The 21485-nt window shown below is 44.9% G+C and overlaps 1 protein-coding gene across 19 annotated transcripts in view; it reads right to left on the bottom strand.

Moving 5' to 3' along the window:
- Positions 1–21485, bottom strand: part of LOC144932389 (myelin transcription factor 1-like protein) — a 268350-nt gene that overhangs the window by 16765 nt on the left and 230100 nt on the right. For 10 of the 19 annotated variants that reach the window (XM_078856381.1, XM_078856370.1, XM_078856388.1 and 7 more), the window contains 7 exons: positions 20703–20963; positions 19263–19375; positions 16559–16621; positions 10858–10926; positions 5763–5825; positions 3177–3257; positions 161–385 (listed from right to left, as the gene is read on the bottom strand). In XM_078856381.1, coding sequence (XP_078712507.1) covers positions 161–385; positions 3177–3257; positions 5763–5825; positions 10858–10926; positions 16559–16621; positions 19263–19375; positions 20703–20963 — 875 coding nt within the window. The remainder of the gene's footprint in view (positions 1–160; positions 386–3176; positions 3258–5762; positions 5826–10857; positions 10927–16558; positions 16622–19262; positions 19376–20702; positions 20964–21485) is intronic. The other 9 variants (XM_078856376.1, XM_078856378.1, XM_078856380.1 and 6 more) reach the window with 9 other exon arrangements.

Genomic DNA, 21485 nt, shown 5'->3' with positions numbered 1-21485 from the left:
TCACATCTTACTTAACCCAGCAATTCGGCGAAGTCTACAATCACGAATATTTATTGCCACAATCAGCGCAAGCAAAAAAAGTCCCATGCTCAATACACCCGAGAAAGCACAGTGACGTTGCTCCCAAAGCCTCGTAACTTACAGATGAAGCCAAACTTACCTGCGGTGGGTGAGAAAGCTGCCATAGGCATGGCCTGATCCGTCGCATCCCGGCGTGGGGCAGGAGACGCCATCTCCCTTGCTGGCCTTCCAAGGGACCACTTGCGGCCCGCTGAGAAAGCGTTCGTGCTGGCGCTTGGTGGCGATTGGACATCCGGAGGCACTGCGGTGCGACACGTACTTGCCTGTCACATGGCCCTGCCCATCGCAGCCCGGCACAGGGCACCTGCAAGGAAGCATCGTGGAATGCGCGTACACGTTACTAAATACCCTCCCCACGGAAGATCCGTCCGCTGATTTTTTTTTGGACTGTTTTCAAATTTTTCTTTTTGAAAACATTTAATTGGAGATGTTTTCGTCCACGACTGTCCACCGGTGTAACGGTGGGCACACCGAGGATTGCACTCCAGAAGTCGCCGGTCTGGTTCAATCGCCTCGTGCAGGCGTTTGAAACAATGGTCAAGTTCCTGAAACTCACCCCATCTCGGTCCTGCCAGCAGCAGTTTAAATGGGTTGGTCTTCAACAGTTAGTCATTGATTGGCAGGTCTCGCTTGGTGGGGTAAAGTGTGGGTACTCACACCTCTTCCAACACGTCTGGCCAAATGCCTTCTGGAGGGGCTCTAGGAGTTGATTTTTAGGTGGGTATCCAGTTTACGCGATTCATGTCCCACTGGCCATCAACGTGCGCATGAGGAAAGGTGGCAATGCAGTGCTGAGTGGGATATTTCTATCACAATATAGAATGCAAGCACCGAAAACTGTTTGTCAAACAAATTGTGTACAGTTTACAAGTGCATTTTGGTGTTATTCCACCAGGCGAAGTAATTAGGCAGAGCCCAAATTTGCTTTCGAACAAAAGCTATTCCCAAAAGTCAGGGGTGAGACCAATGGATTCTGCCCGAGCATCACGACAAGATGGCGTAACCCCCCCCCCCCCCCCACGGTCACGGCATCAACCAAAGCGGTCTCAGTTTGTCCCCATCGCACGGCTCCAAACTGAACAGAATTGTTCTGCAAAATACAGAGTGAGCCGGCAAGGTGTTGAATGCATCTACACCGTGTGGAATCACTAAGCGTGCTGCCAGGCCTGCTCTGTGAACAGCCGAGGTGGCTCGGTGAGCTACGAAGTGGGAGCTCCTCAGTGCTCCGTGAGTACACAGTCCATAGAGGCCAAGGCCACTGTCAAGTGGGCATCATGGGCCATTCCATTTATTCCCTCCCCTGTTGCTCACTCAACATCCAACCACACTCTTATTATAACCCACCAGCTGGTCTTCATCTTAGTCACCAACCTCGATATGACATCTCCAATTTCCTGTCTCAAACCTCTGCTCTCATACATTCTGCAGACATTGCCCATCCACTGTAACCTGCTCACGATTATGTTCACAGTACAATATTGCCGATTTTTGTGCCGAACTTTCAAGTCACCTGTGTTATCCGGCCATGACATTCCTAGTGTCCTCCATGTGTATCGACATTCAAAGGGCCAGTGTCCTTTTCCAGTTGCTTGTGAAGGTACCACTCTCCCACCCGAGCAGAATCACAGTAGTGACTCCTGGCTCATACACCCGTCTCCTAATCAGCAACGTCGATCCCCCAGCTCCTCATCCAAAGTGAACAATGTTGTTCATCACAACCATGTCCTAAATCAACACTTCTATTCCTCTTATTCCCCAAAACCCGCGTGCATTATCTACAATAACATTCATCAGTAATTGTAACAATATTGCCTTCATAAACAAGTTTTCTTCCACTTATCAATATCTCCTGACACCTATGATACATCTGGGGCTAAATCAAGGTAATGAGAGAAGGCTTTGCGTTGGTGCGGAGGGCAAGAGGCGGTGGCTACAGTGACATGAGAAGGGAATGTGATCCGGTGTATTGGTGCAGTGATAAGCGTTCAAGTGGCATTGCGGATTATGTGTAGTTTGGAAGAACGTAATCAACCAGGTGGGGTGTTGACTGTTGTGTTGGCCGACTCTCTGTGTTGTATTGCAATATATTTCCAAGCTTACTATGTTTGTTTTCTCATTCATTTGTACCTGATGATGGTTGCTTGTGTTGCAATCGAAACGTCGTATTCTATTATTATTTAATTGAATTTATTTCTACGTGACTTTACCAAAAGAACCAAAGAGTAATTCCTGGAGTCACGAAAGCTTCGAATCTAGTTTGTAAGTTAGGAAATTGGGATGTTCATAGATGAAAGCATTAGTGGATTAAAGACGAGAGATAGTGAAGGCAAAAATGCAGAATATCGATGTTGTAAACGTGTATCCTGGATGCCTGTCTCCATGAGTTGAGAGATGCTGGGCAGCAAGGTGAACTCTGGATCGATGGTGGTGATCATTAGTGTTCTTCTGGACATACACGGCAACAACTTAAGTAACAGAAGGAACAGACAAAGAGCCAGGACAACAGAGTTAGCCGAGACTCATCCCAGCAAATGATCCTAGCAATTTCATTATAGCAACAACGTGCACTCTATGCCCTGCAGTGGATGTACAATAACCCCCTAGGGATCCCTGATTAGCAAAGTGTCATGTGTGCTGCTCAATGGGAGCTCTCTCCTCCTTCACCTGCCCTGTGTGCGCTGCTTGTAACTCCCTCCTCTTGGCTCTCATCACTGTGGATGCCACCTCACTTGCCCCCCCCCCCACCCCTTTGACCCCTCCTCCACTTTAACCCTCCTCCCCCCGTTGAACCCCCCTACCATTCACCCCTCCCCCTTTGACCCCCTCCCCCCTTTGACCCCACCCCCCAGTTGACCCCCCCTCCCCTTTGACCCCGCCCCCCCCCCTTTAACCCCCCTCCTCCTCTTTGACCCCCCTCCTCTTTCAGGCAAAAAAAGGACGTCATCTTCCTTCTGAGCTTGAAGGCTGTTTACTTTCTCACGTCCCCCCACCCCTGCATATTCCCACCGTATAAAATTAATCGTTGTCTCGATATATTTGTTGTTTATGTCCACAATTCCCTTTTTTCAGCTCATACATATTTTTTTATCACTTACCCTTCCCTTGTTGTTGTATTTGAGAGTAATGTAGATTTTTGATGAATGTTTTGTCCATAAGTGTTGTGGAATATTTTCACCCTGTGAGGATACATGGTTTAATTGAGCAATTTAAGGAAATTTATATATTTATTTTAAAATTTATATACAGTATATTTTATTTCAGCAGCAGCAACAACCATTGTTTATCCACTGCTGGATGAAGGCCTCCCTACGCCATCACCATCCCTCAAGGCCTAGTGCTGCTACCATCCATTTCACTCCTGCACATCAACTATATGTATGTTGAACTTCTTTCGCACCGTATGTAGCCAACCATGCTAATCGGAGGTGCGGGGGAAAGACAATCGAATGTGCTTGTTTCGAGAGCAGACTAACTGTACTTTTAAACGTGCAGTGGTGCAGTGAAATTATTCATTCAACTATGCTTCATTGACCACAGTTCCTAGGCAGTGTACAAGTGTTACATGATGTATTACAATGTTTAAATAAGAGACTTTGCCTCCAATGGCACGGAGTGTCTTAAAATACAGTTGCCCAATTCAATGGAACGATTGCCGGGAGTCGGTGCATACAGAGGACACGTGCCATAGTTTTCAGGCGAGTCTGCCTCCCATTACTGACAAAAGGCTCAGAAAAAATGTCAATGGAAACATAACAAATAAAAATATAAACAAGAACAGAGTGGCATTATAGTTTCATGACAACGAACCTTCCCTCTTACCTTTCCCACGAGATTTCTATTTTCTGTGACACTATTCTGTCTCCTTGCCCTATTCCAATTCCCACTGACTCTGTTCTGTCTCTCCTGTCTCTCCTTTTCACACCTCACTCCTAACGTGTTTCATGTCAAGTTTGATTTAAAAAATAAATGCAGCTTTCAGACACGTCTAATAAAAGTCAAATTTCTGAAATAATACCAAGTATTTTTTTAGGATCAAATTCCATCTTCGTGGCTTACTAATTTGTAATGTGATCATGGGAGTTGATATAAACACAGATTTCAATTACGTGAGTTTTTTTACTTGAGGTTTTTTTTTATCAAGGTGCAGTTGTATCTGTGCAAAGTCGATGTCACCCTGGTCAGTGAGTGGGGCTTCTATTCATTGGAGACCCTAAGCCAGTGGGATAAATCCACATTTGATAGTCAGGGAGCCTGTCCCTTCACAGGACGAACACTCTTGACTTCCTCCAAACTACTAATAATTTCAATAACCCCGGAGGGATTAAAAACTAAAACCAAACTATATTATTTTCCCAGGTAAAACCCGCCTAGTCATACGTGATAGCTCATCGAAGTGGCTGATATCATCATCATCATCATCACACGTGGGTATTAATAGAAGCAGCCAAGTAATATGACCGGATGTTGATCCTAAATGTGGAGGGGGACAAAACTGGAGTATCCGGAGAAAAATTCCACGCGACCACCACAGGGAGAGAGAGAGAACATGAGGACTCCAAATACAGAACAGGCGTCGTCAGGGTCAATAGATTGAACCCACGACCTCCTGCACTCCAGGTGAGGGAGATAACATCTCCCCACCGCGGAGTCCCTGATTCAACCCCTGACCAGGATGTGAATGCCCAATCTTGAAAACGCGAGTCAAGCGCTCTTACCGCGGTGCCGCCCGACTGCATTACAACACCACACGGCACGATACTCTTCGTTTTAAAAGGGATTGCTTGTGTAAACATATTTAGGATGCAGAGGTCACGACTAGACATGAACCCATGTACACAATCCATAAGTGGGCACTGGCTCAACAGCTCTCATATAACCTCTTCTAAAGGGATACATCTGCTTCGCCTATGTTCTGATTACTTGAATAGCTTGGGGTCAGCTGAGATCATGGCTACCAACATCATTAAAACTTAAAGTTTTAGTCAGCCATGCACCCTGCTGAGACAAGATTTTTTTTTTATGTCCATCTATGGATCATGTGCAATCTCAGCAGAGGATGTAACATTTACTATTTGTCTATAGCAGAGCATAGGTCCCCTATGGCTATAGCATAGGTCCCCTATGATACAGGCATAGCTCCTCTATGCCCTACGTTGGGACAGCTGCCCGCTGTGCGAACGTGCGGAGCTGGGGGGGGAAAGGGCGCTCGCTGTCTCTGGCTGTGAGGTACGAGGGCGGTGCACCGGGCAGCCAGGCGCTGGAGCAGGAGGAGGAGGAGGGGGCTGCCACGTGACTTCATGGCTATGCCAGCTGACGTCTGCCTGAGGACTTTGTTTCAACGCTGTGTATATGTTGCCGACTGTGAAATCACGCACAACAGCGTTTGCTAAGTAATACATAAATAGGGCCCTCGGAATAAAGAAGGGCCGTTTCAGAAACACGACTTTATGGATTATTCAAATCGAGGCTAATGTTGGTAATGAAAGTGGTGGAAAATTTGTACTCTGCCCATTTCTACATGTCTGTAACTTTAGTTCTTAAAATTGTACTACATACTGACTGACAATTAAATAAAAAAAAAGACGGCAAGTAGCTACGCATTCACCGACACAAAACGAACGGCACATGTAACACTTTAGATATTACATACTGAATATGACAAATGTGGGTTAGCTACTGACCTTCTGTGCGATGCATAGTTGCCACTGATGTGCCCCGAGCCATCACAGCCAGGGGTCGGACACCTTAAGCGGACAGAGATAATAAAAGCAGGACAATGATGATGCCACCCCACATTGTTAACTTGTAAACGAAAATAAATATACGAGCAGATGATTCCATCTTTGTAAATTGGTGCATTTTTTGTACCCCCCTCATTACATTGATATTCCACCAAACACAGGGGTCATATTTACACTTCCATTAGTTTGTAAAGCAGCCACCAAGGTGGCTCTTAAACAATACAAAATATATTTTCACCCAGAAATGGTCGAGTTCTGTCACCCATGCGGTAACACAGACATTACGCCTGCCTCCAACTCAACACTGCTGCTGACCTCTCTCTCTACACTATCAGCATGCTTTCTGTAGTCCATCAAACTTGCTCTGTGAACACAGTATAACTGAACCTCCTTCTCACCATCCCGCATGAGCATTATTACTCTCTAAATACAAAGCCCTTCCTATCGACACCCACATACTGAAACAATCAGCAAAAATTTAATTCGCGCAAAATATACTAAACAATATCAATTCGTAATGTGCACATATATTGTACTCATTCATGGCATTGATTATTGAGCCACATCATTGGATTATTACAAAGGGAGGGTGGCACCTTCATAGCAATATATTTACCTTAATGCCTAAACCTAGCTCCAAAAACGGCCTTCATGCACTTTATTTAACCAGATGAGAGCCCACTGAGAATATTATTATCTTTATGTCCTATATTTAAGAGCCCATGAATATTTATTATTTCTTAATTTAACATTGACACCCTATTATAATGTACTGTGCGTGCTTTAACGTGTGACCCCTTTCAGATGTATTATTTGCACACCTTGTTTATTGAACGAGGGTTCTTCATGTCCTTTATTTCACCACGAAATCCCATTCTGATGCATTAATTCTTCATGTGACTTTCTGAACCAGTAATAGCCTCACTGAAAATCACGTCTTCTTTATGTCCTCAATTTAACCAGAGCCCATGACATTATTTATTCATGTCCTTTATTTAACCATGACATCCCATTCTGTTGCATTCATTCTTGATGCGCTTTAACCAGGCGCAGTCGCTCTGAGAATCAAGGTTTCACGGGCCTGAGAGATCATCTTTAACCATGCAAAGGCACGATGAGATTCATACTTTCTGAACAACCTTTAACTGTGACACGCCATTAAGATGCACCATTTCTCCATGTGCTATATTTAACCAGGTGTAAGTCCTTTGAGATAAATGTCGTTTATTCATTGCCGTATTTTGCTTAATGTCTTTTGTATCGCTGTGACATCCGGATTCATTACATTTTGCCGACCTATAGAGGAAGGTGTAACCCCATTGTTTTTCATGATTATTTTATATCCATTGTTTGGCCACTTGATTGGCCAATGAGATCAATATCTGTGGATCAGTGCCCTTTACTTAACCATATCACATTACTATTCTATGGTTCTTTCGGTATAGTCACGTAGATAGATAAAATTACAATGAAATAAAAATAAAGTGAATAAAATATCACGACGTTCCACAAGGACGGGCGTAGAGTGAATGCCTGGATGGCGTCCGACTCAGGCATCCACTCTACGCCCATCCCTGTGGAAGAGGTACGCAGATGACACGTTTGTCATCTGGCCACATGGCCGACCGGCTCTAAACCAATTCCTCAACCACATCAATTCCATACACCCAGTCATCAAATTCACCATGGAGGTAGAAAAAGATGGCATGCTACCTTTCTTGGATGTCCTAATAAAAAAGAGACTAGATGGCTCAATGAGCCATTCTGTCTACAGGAATGTAATTGGTGTAGACCGACTGTTGGTGTCGGGCCTTCTCCTACATAAACATTAGCTGCCCCACCCATCTCTAAACCTTTATAAACAGCTCTTTGATTGGTGTAGATCGACTGTTGGTGTCGGGCCCTCTACTACATTAACATTAGCTGCCCCACCCATCTCTAAACCTTTATAAACAGCTCTTTGATTGGTGTAGACCGACTGTTGGTGTCGGGCCCTCTACTACATTAACATTAGCTGCCCCGCCCATCTCTAAACCTTTATAAACATCTTGCCCTCAGAGGCTAACCTCCCTGTTCCTGATGACGACCGCTTGTGTTGCGATCGAAACGTCGTGATATTTTTATTCACTTTATTTTTTTTATTTTTATTTTTATTTATTTTAATCTACGTGACTTTACCGAAAGAACCATAGAATATTAATTCCTGCAGTCACGAAAGTTTTAAGTCAAAACATATCACATTACGTCGGGCGTTCTGGCCATTGTGACCCCATCGACACCAATGTATTATTTAATTGTTTGATGTTCTTCAACCACGTGGCAGCCCATTGAGAGAGTTGACCACGGTAGCGGACGCCTGTAATACGGTGGTCTAGAGGTGAGGTTAGCAGATCGTGTGTTCTCTTTTGCATGCCTGAGGGACCCATCTGTGAGACACATGTAGGAGGGAGTTCACCAATTTGACGCTGCCTTGTATGTGCAGATACACTGAATTATCTCCCTTTAGGCATTAATTCTAGATTTGAAGTTTTCGTGACTGCAAGGATTCATACTCTTTGGTTTTTTCCCACTTGATACAGTAATTTTGCTGTGACGGTTCCACCTGAAGACGGAAGCTTGTGTTGCCTCCGAAACGTCGTGATTTAATTTATTTTAATTTTTTACCTAAGTGACTGTACCGAAAAAAATAAAGAGTATGAATCCCTTTAGGCATGTTTTAATTCTGAGGATACCCTACGTGTGAAATACTCAATAAGGAATTGGCCAGACATCCCAAGCAGGGCTGTACTGAAAAAGTTTTGATATTGAAAGGACAACTGTGTATGTATGTATGTTGAACTTATTTCGCACCGTACCTAGCCAAGCGTGCTAATCCGAGGTGCGGGGGAAGGACAACACACTAAACACAAAAAGCAGTTCTAAAGAAATTAGTTTTCAATCTAGATGATTGAAAATGCATAGCTCCAGTGGTTTCCTAATATTGGAAGGAAAAGCGTTCCAGATAGCCGCAGAAGCGCATCTGAAAGCCCACGAACTGTGGCTCATCATCATGAACCTACTCTATGGGTGTGTGTGATCAGCGATGCACCATGTGGTACAATGTCTACAGTGGCCCCTGACGGACTCGCCAGTGATCTCAGGGCCCCCTCACGCTACTGATGATGTGCTTTGGCGAGGAGCTGATGTGATGATAATGATGATCGTCATCATCGGCCATCATCACATCAGCCATGATGTATGCCCTTGCTAGATGAAGACCTCACCGAGCCGTCACCATGGCTCACAGTCCCATGATGCGACAAGAGCAGACCTGAGAAGATAAAGGAATGTGGAGAAGTTTTGCACGCTGACTGACCGACCCGGCGACTTGCTGGAACAGAGGTCGGTTGATGATGATGATGGCGTGAATACAGTTATCCACAAGCACCCAATAAAAGGGGACATTTGACACTATTTTAGTGTTCACATTTGGTGAACAGTAAATAAGTTCTAAGCTATTACAAACATCACTTGATTGTAAACAAATCACTTAATTAGGCTTCTTCGCAATAGCGCTGCAAGTGAACTATGAATCAAATACACAGCAGTGTCTGTACCAGCTTTTACAGCTGGTACATATATTGATTTGATGTTATATTTTTAATGTTTGTATATTTAACGCGTTATTGTGTAGAAAGTGAATTGTAAATTCATCACAAAATCATGTTCGTTAACACTGACTCCAAAATCACATCCTATACTCCTGCAAAACCGTTGCGTGTGTACGTAGCATTTGCCTACCAAAGGTTACTCCTTGATAGAAAAGCTGAAGAAATGCCCCATGAACGCATTAGTTCATCCAGCCGATTAATGTCCCAACTGAAATGTGTTACAATTGCGGTCTTGCTCACTCACCTCAGCACCAACTAAAACACGTTCCACATGAAGTCGCTCGACTCATTTGCCGAGTCAGGAAGTGTGATCGTAATGCCAAATTATGCAACTTTATTTGCCTCCAGTGAAAGAACACATCAACCTACCTTGACGTTAAAATGGATTTGTATATGAATATTTCACTGAACTCATCACTCTGTACGGACCATCTCAGGCACTGCAATCAGAAAACTCGTACCTCCTGACAGCCCTGCCAAACCCATCTGGCCACTGTTGATGACAGAGCTTCGGTCAAATTTGCTCTCATATTTCGGATGCATCTTCTTCCTCTAGAACTGCGGTCACGCAACTCTATGTCTCGTTTTTTAAGTCAGGCCCCCCAAAAATACGGCCCTTTATTAAGGAATGTTTAATCAGCATATTGTTTCCGAGAAGTGCGATGAGTGGTTGAATGCATTACCTGGGTGAATTTGCATTTGTCAGTTGAGTGCGGTGTGAATAAAAGTGTAGGATGTGCATAATATACGGTGCTTTAGACTGGGCCTCGTATGAAGGGCATGGTATAAATGCCTTATTATTATGCTGACATGATTACTCAGGTCTGAGTGCCATAACACGTTGTTCCTGCCAATGTACGCTATGTTGCGATTTTTCTTCAAGATGTATCTAACAAATGCCATGCGTGCCAGTGTGGATTTTCTAGCTTTGGTGAATGGCCTGCATATTGGTTGCTGTTTACACACACACACTCGTTCGTACAAGTGATGCAAATTGTTGTCGCTATAACCATAATATAGAGGAGTTTCATCTTTGAGTAAAATGAAAAAAAAACATTACATGTAAATATACCACCACAATCTACATTCCCATCTTTAAATAACTACAATTACCTACCCCCGAAAATAACGTTGCAAATAAAGTTGTTACATACGTTAATAACATCTGTTAATTACATATAACGCATATTCCCATTTCAATCGCATTACTGGATGAGGGCATCCCCCTACGTTGTGCAAAAAGGTTTCAGATACAACAAATTATTACAACACTGCAGCGCAGACAGAGGTGTGTATAATGGCACAGCATAGCCCATTAAGGTACGTGTTATTGCTTTCCCTCTGTGGTATTACATGTAACAATTACAGAAGGTCCACAGACTTACTTTAACTCTTGAGTGTTGGAGGTGATAATGCTCCTGATGTTCTTGTCTGCCAGTGGGCAGCCAGAGAGACTGTAAATAAAACTACATTGTTTACTATATCCATTGCAGTTTGCCCCTACATTAACAGATGGGAAACATTAACAGACGTATAAAAGAAAGAAAAAAAAATCTGTGCTTAGATTACAACTAGTCATAAAGTTGAAATACTCCTTTACATTATGAAATATCGTCGTATAGTATTCGTAAATATCAAATTGTGATATTGTATAGGTGACAAAATTGTATCTGATGCTGAAGTAATCTATGTTTACTTTTAAAAAATCCCATTGAGGGGTGTTTATTAACATGAATCCTTTTGAAATTATATCTTGGCTGACGTATTACATCGTTAGGAATGGGATGGATCCAGATCTGTGGCTTTGCTGGGATCTCCTGGATCCAGATCCATTTCCAGATCCCTGGCGGATCCAAGGACGTTTTGTGGCCAGCCACACAGGGGGATGCTCTTTCAGCTCACAAGGAGGGTGGGCAAGTGCGATGACTTTTTGGCACTTACGCCACTCAGAGTTACGCTTGAGCACGAGTAGGTGTGGGGCACAATTATATGTACGTGTATGTCTTCATGTATGCACGCGTTTTTATGTACACGCTGTATGTGGGGAGATCGGTGGTGTAGTTGTTAGCGCATGCCTTGCAACCTGGTAAGTTACTGCCCACTGAGAAAGGAGTTGGAGTCTCTGCTGCTGGATCACGTCACGATAATGTGTGACCTCGCTATCAGCATCCCCACAAATACAAAGCACCTGCCTGGGTGTACTTGATTCCATTAAACACTCCATCCCCTCGACTCTTCGTGAGTAATGGGGTTGGCTTTGGAGGGCGTGAGGGAAAGGAGTTCCCATACCCGGGGCTCTGCTCCTCTTGGCCAGCCCGAGCCGACCCTGGCAGCGTAGGTCTCAAACCCGAGATCGATAACCTGGCGTTATCTTTAAGTCTCAAACCCGAGATTGAATAGACAGCATAACGCTGTGCGGATGTTGCTTTCTCTGTCTTCAAACGATGCTCCGAGTCTTCTCGGCCGCAAGCCACGCCGCCTTTGTCTCTACACTAGTGAAACGATGGCCTGGCACCAGTTTAAAACCAGCTTTAAAACATTAACCGAGGCTGGATTTGGTGAGCTCGGAGATCTTTTTTTTAAAGATCTGGCCACCGTCATTGTTGCGTGTACTGGATATAATTCCTCTTATTATGTTGCAAGGCAGTGCAACCCATTTGTGACGACTGTGTCTTTTTACCCACAAAGCCCAATTGTTAACTGGCACGTCATGGGAAGAGTTGGGTAATCCGGGGCACAGGTAAAATTAGTTTCAATTGTAGGAGTGTTGTCTTCGTGGTTAAGAGTACTGTATATGTGTTAAGTATGTCTCTATATGTACAATACATGTATTTAGTATGTGTGTTATCTGTGTTGACTTAAAGCTTTCGTGACTGCAGGAATTCATACTTTTTGGGTCTTTCCGTAAAGTCACGTAGGTAGAAAAATAATAACCTGAAGACGATTGATTGTGTTGCCATCGAAACGTCGTGATTTTTAAAATATTTTTTTTATCTACGTGACTTTACCGAAAGACCCAAAGAGTATGTTACGTGTCTTCATATATATACACGCAATATGTTCAAGTAATACACACAATTACAGTGTCTATCTTGTAATGTAATCTGTATAAATACGGTATATACTACCTCACCTTAAGGTTTACAGTAAAACGAGGCAGTGCTGCAGTGCGTGTGGTTTTTTAACCCGACGTAAATCCTGCAACGGTGGGACATTAAAATAATGAAGCGGCGCGCACAAGATTCATAATTAATTGGGTTCGCTCACGTATGTATAATGTCCACGGTTTTAACGACAACCCTCCTCGCGTGAGCCCAATGGTGACAAACACGAGCGCGAATAAGGTGGCAGGCATCGTTCGCTTGGAGCCGCAGTCGTTACGGAGGGCGGACACTGGGGGGCGATGCTTAACACGCATCGCCCAAGAGGGTTCAAGAGCTGCCAGCCACCGAGAAGCCTGGGTTCGAATCCAGGCAGCTTGCCCTGTGATTAAACCGGATCGTCGCTCAGGTGTGGCGAATTGGTGGTCTCAGCCCAGGCGTCAACGACTTCACAGGCACATCGTAAATGCTGTACCCCGCTGAAATGTGATCAACTGCAGCTCAGAGAATTAAAAGATCAGTTTTGACTGTTGTGTGGCGAATGTTCCTCTCGTATGCTGAGCGGCTGGGGAAGTCCTGCCTTCGAATGTGGGGGGCACTGATGACTTGATAGGATTTTGAGAGGCAGCTCCATGATGCCGGAGCGGTGACATACGGTTCAGTTTATACCAGCTTGTTGCAGAGGTTCACGGTTGGAACCTGAGAGGCCGTCCTGGTTAATCGTGCGGGCGTATTAACCATACAATACGTGCCGTCTGCTTTACAGTGAACATTACAGATCGCGTGACGTCTTTTGAAAAAAAGTAGTAAGCCATCGTGTGCTGGCGTCATGGTCCAACATGACCAAATTAGAAAAATTACTCGCGTATAGCTTAATCGGGAAACACACAAGATACCAGTGCCCTTTAACTGCAGGACCCTCCTGCAAATAGTGTTGAGACTCAGTGGGGCTTGATAAAAAATATACTTTTAGTAAGCGTGTCTGTCTGCTTCCGTGGCCTGTTCTCTAACACGAGAGGTTGTAACGTTCTTACCCACCCCGACTGGACATCTGTGAAAAAAGAGCTTTATAGCTCATCGGATTCCTTCAGTATAAAAACACCTACTGATGATTTTGAACGCACGCTTCGTCTTGCGACGCGACGCTGAGAGTCACGGACGGGATGAATTGGGGAAAGAGTAAAAATGTATGAAGAACATCTTGGAGTCCTCATTGATTCAAAGACCTCCTCCCTCTCTCCTCCCACATCCCTCAGGTGTGTAGGACGCCGTACCTCCTACCTACACAAACAACTCCCGCATCCTCCACTTCTTTTTCCCAGCGACTGCGTTGAGCCGCAACGCTCTCATCTACGGCCTCAAGTCAATCAAGACTCCTAACCCGCGCTCGTAATCAAGACCGCATCACCTCAATCCTCATTTCCCTTCGATGGCTCTCAATCCAGTGGTATAAATCGACTACAAGACCGCTCTCACTGCCTTCACTTCTACCCCCATCCCGGCCGGGTGTGATCTCCACTCTTGCAATCAGAGCCTCTTCTTGAAACCCTGAGATGACCTCTGCTCAGTCAGAGGTCACTCTCTGCTGCTGCTCTATAATCTAGAATGTTCTCTCCTCAACCATCCATGCTGCTGACTGCCTACTATTGCTGTTTAAGTTTAGGATGAAAGATTATATCGTCTCTTTTGTCCATCACTGGCCACAATTATTGTATGTATATACGACGTGCGTTTGTGTGTGTTCTGGCCACCCACCCCCTCGTGTGCTGTGCCATCCATGATAGGTGCTTGCTAACAGCACTTTCCCCAACAGTATGATAAGGCTATACGAGGGAACTTTGTCTTTGTATTAAACATATTTTTCCCTGTGTAACCTGTGATCCAGAGGTCCGACTTTCTGTACGGCGTATTGAGATGCAGTTGCCTATACGTATGATAAGTTGTATCGCATTGTATTGTGCAAAACATAGAGGGATCAGGTCACGGTTAGACGAAGAAAATGTAACAAAAGCTGGGAAGTGCATAAAGAAGCATGGTATTGCACGGAGAGATGGAAAAGGACACCCATGGATCGGACAGAAAATGCAAATTAGAGACAGCATATTGACTGTTACGGTCGGAGGGCTTGGACGAGACGGTAACGAGATGGGCTCGAGTCTAATTACCAAGGGAAGACCAAGCCCATGAGGGCACCATTGTGGAGATGGAGCACTGGAATCAGCCGGTGCGAGGAGCGAGGTGATTTGTGCATCACAGGACCGTGATGGTGGTGGATTGGGGAGGCCTTCATCCAGCAGTAAATAGATCACGGCTAAGGATGACACACTTGGGCTAACAATTTATTTACAATTAAAAACAACTTTAGTATGGAATTTATGCTTAGCAGACGCTAATGAATGCTGAATGTATTAAGTAATGTTTAAATGCGTTAGGCATAACACCTTGAATTGTTTTCCTTAAACAGGAATCAAAACCATGCAAAAGTGAGGGTGCATTATCCCCATTCTGCTACAGGGCGTTCTCCAACTGCACAATTTTCTTTTGCCCGAAGATATAAAAAATGCAGTGCATCACTTGGACCGGCGTTGCCTGCCTCCCTGACCCCCCTGGCTTCTGCCCACCCCACCCTCCCACAGAAGCGGCCGCCGCCATCGAGTCAGTCAGCAACACCACTCACAAAATGGCGGCGCTGCCAGCTGTGCCCAGGAAGGGTATTTTGGGAATTGTGGTTAAGCTCACCACCGCACCACGCACTGGAAATAAATAACTAAACACACATTTGCTATTTAAAAAACAACTGTGAAGCTGCCTGTTTGTAACTTGTCATCTGATCATCCACCTTTGTCTCCGGAGAGCGAGAGGATTTGCTAATTATGCGTAGAGACGGAGCGATGCAATTCGCCGGGGGGGGGGGGGGGGTGTGGGGGGCGATGTCGCATTGATGAATACAAGACGCGTTGAGCACACAAGGAGCACAGACTGAAGGCCCTTTGCTTTCCCCACATTCGTCTGCAAAGAAGGGCAGGACAAAAATAAAATCGTCTCGTCTCACCCGTGTTTTCGCATGTCCGAACTGGGCTAGGAGAGTCCTTCGTATCGATCTCACATCATCGTGAGCTCTCGCGATAAATATAATGAGCCTTGGGGGACTGTGAAATATTAATGTCAGTCTTTAAATAATTTATTGTACATGGTCTTATCATTGCCCCATATCCAGCACACCTACGGTGTGGTGTAGAGTAAACTAGGACCACCAACATGGCTCATGGATAATTAGAAATAATTCAAGTGCAATGTCTCTTGTCTTAGAATTGTGTAAACATAACTATAAAGTCATACCCCACTTCAAGATAAATAAGAGGAACCCTACCATATATATAAATTAAGGTACAAGTTTGTTTTATGTAATACCAATGTCCATGACCTGTGTTTGAGTGTTTGTGTACAATGTGTGTACAGTATCATGTCATGGTATATGTGGTTTTAGATGTTAGCCGCATATTAAAGTATTCTAGATTTGTATGTGTATTTTTAGAAAGGTACTAAGGTTACAGTTTTAATATGCTTCATTACTCTTGTTATCATACTGAGAATCAGAAGTGCTCATATTTAGCTGTGGGCACAGTGGATCAAGTAGGATTTGGAAATAATCTACATCTGGCTTGTTGGCTGATGGATCCATCCCATTCCTCGTAGAATCGTTATAAGTTTGCCTGGTCATTTAATTAACATGACAGTTTTCAATGCACAGATATCAAATTTGAACCAGAACACCAAAATGTTAACATATGAACAAGTCGATATAATATGCACAGCAGTTTGCAAATTATGCAGTTTGCAATTTTGAATGATGCTGATGATAATGGAAATAGGACAGTGACGGGGTGGGCGACAGTGAGTGTGACGACGACGATGACGATGGTGGTGGTTGTGCTGTTCGGTTTCTCCGTTGGTTTACGTTGGGTACCCTACAGGTGCCACTTGCCTCCTGTGTGATGCGTAGTTCCCAGTGACATGGCCACTTCCATCACACCCTGGAGTTGGGCAACTGCCAAAAAACAAACATGATTCTACCACCAGAAAATTGCATTTAGACTTGAATCTGTGCGTCGATATACGTGTACGTTTCTAAGTATAATTCGCTCATTCTTGCTTGGCCAAATCATCTCTTGTTCTTGGGTACAGGTCAAGGCCATTTTCTCAGTTGGTAATGAACTGTTTGAAAGTTACATACACAGAAGAGAACAGTTGAATGTTTTACTAGAACGCTGCCAGCAAGCATCTCGGCTTCTTGCTAGGGGCCCTAGAAATAATCAGTGGATACAAACCAGGTAACTGGTAACCACACTTTCTGATGTACGAAGGCAGGCTGCACTGGCACGTAGCTTAGATTCAAGATGACACAGCTGAGCAAGGAATGTGGAGGCGCTCGCTAGCTGATGTCTTAAAGCCGCGGACCGAGGGCCCGGCTGTTGGCAGCCTCCGTGAGGTGCAACAAACAGGTGCACAGCGCAACGTAAAGTGGCTTTGCTCAGCGCCCACAACCCAGGGCGAGTCCTACCATTGTTACATGAACTTTGAATGCCACCCAAAGCATCAGATGAAGGTCCGACAAAGAGTGCACGTGACAAGGACTTTAGGAAACGAAGACCTTGGCAAATGATACATGCGAAATTTCCAGAAAACGTGTTTCCATTTGCGCGCTTCTGTACGCTTCAGAGAAGGGCATGCGCATATAAGGAGGGCTGAAAACTACCATTTCTAAATTTGATTTCCATCCCCGGTGATTAAGCGAAGGACTCTGAAATAGCTAAAGATTCACACAGCCAGCCAAAACCATGTAGGCGACTGGCGTAAATGCCTTTTGCCGGGGAGACGCAAAACGACAAGGCACAGGTTGCTAAGGTTTCAAATTATTCATCCAGTGAAATAGTGAGGAAGCTTGGCGACCTTGTGTGTATTGGATCCTACTTACAATCATCTCTCCTCGATGTGGTCACGCAACAAGTAGTATGAACACCGAGGTATGCAAAAGTATACAGTAATTAGTATTTACCCAGGAAAGCCTAAAAACTATTATTTAAGATGATCCAGTGTTGAGATTTTGACCAATTTCGTTTATGAGTGTTTGGAGTACTTGGAGGAAACCTATGCATCTGACGAGATAACACGCAAAGCTCCACAGACTCAATCCAGTGAGTGGACCAAATCTCTCCTTTGGACTTAACCGATGTTCCCTCTATGTTAGGCGCTGTCACAGAAAGCAGGCATGGAGGAATGGATGAATGACGAGCAACATTAATGCCACTATTTTCCCACCATTCTGCCAAAAGGTGGCAGAATGACAGGTCTTTTCAGCGAAGATGATGCCATCTCTTTTCAACGCTCCTTCCTCAATGTGCTCCCTCTTTCAAAGGAACATCTGGACCTGGGTGTGCAACCTCCCGGGTGTGCAACCTACTGCCCAAGGGCCACAAAGTTTCCATGGTCTGTAGGAAGCTAGCAGATCCTCACTGGGGACTGCAGGACATCCTCAGTGTATGCACGAACAATTGTTTGGTACACAATCTGAGCTGAACCTATCATGCCTTCCTAGTGGTCAGTTTATTATGATTCAGTAAAAGTTTTAGGCATGCATAAAACTAGCAAACACTGGTATCTCAACTTGGTCTGAGTCACCTTTTGGTTGACTCAGCCTCATAATTAAGACCTGGTGCATTGTGCCAAAGTTATAGCTTGTGAGACAAAGGTGGCCAGGAATTGTCCTGGCAACACCATCTTGTGGTGGTGGTGGCGCACACCTGTAATTCATCACTGTGGAGGCGAGGGTTGTTGGATCAACACACAAATATGTTGTGAAATTCCCTTTCCATGGGTGTCGTGGTGCTATGCCCTGGCTCGCCAGGAGTATACAGGGCAGCAAATGTGTACTCCACATATTCCGTCCGTATGGGATAGAGTGTTTCCCCCTCGTACGCATTGGTTTTCTCCGAGCCATCGGATTTCCTAGCACATATATAGAGGGCCGCAGAGCTTGGGTAAATGTCGGCGCCGGCTCATCGCGTGGCTGCCTCCACGCACGTCTCTGGTTCCTTGTGGCTCTGAGTTGTTCTCTCTCTTCGAGAGTGAGGGAAAGCTGTGCGCGTGATAAATCTAAACTATTATTAGTGCATATCTTAAGAGGGTACCAGCGCTTTGCTAGTCTATTCAGCTAATTTGGAGATAGGTGTTTTTGCGTGTTAATGCATAATGAGACTCTCCGATATGAATGACATACATAATAGTCGGGTGTGATGCCAGCATTGTGCTAAATCGTCAGTCCAAAGAGTACTCTTTACTTCATTTGGTCAAAATACATCCTCGTCTGTCTCTAGGCCTCGAAGCTTTCAGTCAGGTACCAATATTTGCCAAGCCGAGTGTGACAATCGAAGTGCACTTACACGCAACAATGGAGAGCTTGTCATGCCGAGTGTGATAATGGCCATACAATTTGCATGATTGTTGATATGTAGGACACTTAATTTATCCAAATAAAGAGGAGAATTTGAAATAAAACTACAGCTTATGCAATGCCAACTTGGCCTGTCCCCTTTATAGGTAATTTCTGCACAAGTCTTTTTTATTGGATGTGAAAGCGGGCGATTGCAGTGACCAGGATAACTTTGGTTATTACAAAAATAAGTACTCACGCAATAATCTCTTTCTTGCCATCTTTACAATGACCATTCTTGACTTTGGGTCCTCGTAAGCTGATTTCTCTTGAATATCTCCTCTCCTCCATAAAATCTGGCAAGTCTTCAACCTGGTGTGGTCATACAGCAGCAGCAACATTTAGTGACAATCGATTGTTGTCCCTCCCCCTACACTTACAATTAGCACGGTTGGCTAGGTACGGTGCGAAAGGAGTCCAAAATACATACAACTTATAATACATACAAGCATGGAAGGATGCACGCTTGGAATTACGTCGAGAGAGAGAGAGAGGAACATGTGGCTTGGAGAACACGCAGGTTAATGACGTTCTCCAAACTGTTAAGAAACATAGGCGGGCTTGGGCAGGACACGTCGCTAGAAGGGATGATGGACGATGGTCGAGAACAATAACGGAGAACAATGATTGAGAAAAATAATGGAACATAATAACGGAAAATAATAATGGAGAACAATGATGGAGAACAATGACGGAGAACAATGACAGAGAACAATAACAGAGAACAATGACGGAGAACAATGACGGAGAACAATGACGGAGAACAATGATGGAGAACAATGACGGAGAACAATGACAGAGAACAATAACAGAGAACAATGACGGAGAATAATGACGGAGAACAATGACGGAGAACAATGACGGAGTGGCAGCCAAAGACTGCAACGCGTCCAAGAGCATGTCTACCGACGGGATGGAGCAACACAATCTGAGTTAGGAGGCCATCATCCAGCAGTGGATGGATCATGGCAGATGATGATTTCTAAATGTATGTATACTTTCCTCTACAGTTAACACAACATAGAAATATTAATTTATAATTGATTCATCACGCACTCCCCCCCCACTCCACCCTAACCGTGCATCCTGCGCATTCTTCTTTCGTACGGCTGATGTAGATGCAGAGCAACAACCACAATTTCACACTTAGGTGGTCAAGCCAGATAACCGCGTCAAGAGCAGCCGAGTGTATCGCTGTGATGTCTCCTTCATATTTGTTGATCGAGCCATTGTGTCGTTATACGTTGTGCGTTCTGTTTTGGATGACCACAAGTCGCAGACTACTGGAGAGTTTTTAGTTCTCCATTTGTGCATTCAGTGGTGTCGCTATATTACAGTCTGTTCTCCTATAACGCCTGCGATAACACCTGAGATGCGTACGCAGGCTGAACAAAGACCGAGGGTGCGTGGGTAGCATCTAGAAGCATCCAGCAGCATCCCGCCTTGTGCGACGCTACATCAAGGCAGCCGTACGACCGCTTATTCCTACTCGCACGACGTAGTTCCGCTCACTGGATCGCGTTGAACCCAATTTGCATCCGCGTTAATAAAAAAAAACGTGTTCCCTAATACAGTCATCGCGTTACATCCGATTCGCGTCGTGCTACAACGACGCGTCACAGGAGAACGGACTGTGTACCTCTTTCTGCGGCTCCGCCTCCATGGGCCTCCCCGTGTGGGGAGGGTAGTCCCCGGGGGTGTCCCACGGGTTGTGAGCGTCGGCCAGGAGGCAGGCGCGCCCCCCGCCGCCCAGGAGGCTGGCGCCAGGGCTGTGCAGGGAGTACGGGCTCGGCGAGCCCACCAAGCTGCTGCCACCGCCACCGCCTCCACCGACCAGCTCCCGGTTCTGGCTCAAGCTGAGCTCCATGCTCCCTCTCTCGCCCATGTCCAGCGGCTGACTCTGCATAAGAGATTTGACCCAAAAACCTATATTATGAATTATATTGGTCGGGAAAGCCTACGTGTTAAGTATGGTCAAACAAAACCAATGGCCGACACAGCTATGGAAAGACCTTTATCCAGCAGTTGCTTGAAATTGGGCCATTAACCCAAATAAACTAAAAACTAACTTTTATTTTACCAAGTAAGGCCCAATAAGCTATGTAGCTCTTTTTAAAGAAGCGACCTGGCCACAAATGCGAGCTCAAAAACGTGTTCTTCACGTGGCAATTTATTGCAGCCAACTACTATAAACGCATGTTTCTAAATTTGGATGGAAAAACCAGAGGACCTGGAGAAAAATCCACGCGACCACAGGGAGAATATGCAAATTCGAAATATACAGGTGTCAGGGTCGGGATCGAACCCACGACGTCCTGTATATGAGGCAAGGGAGTAAACATCTCGCCACCGTGGTGCCACACCACAGCTATTCGACCTGCTCATCAAACAGCTGTTGTGAGCCACTTTATCATGCTGGGTG

This window comes from Lampetra fluviatilis, chromosome 5, assembly GCF_964198595.1.
Source record: "Lampetra fluviatilis chromosome 5, kcLamFluv1.1, whole genome shotgun sequence".
Lineage (NCBI taxonomy): Eukaryota > Metazoa > Chordata > Hyperoartia > Petromyzontiformes > Petromyzontidae > Lampetra > Lampetra fluviatilis.
This window is presented reverse-complemented; position numbering and strand designations above follow the sequence as displayed.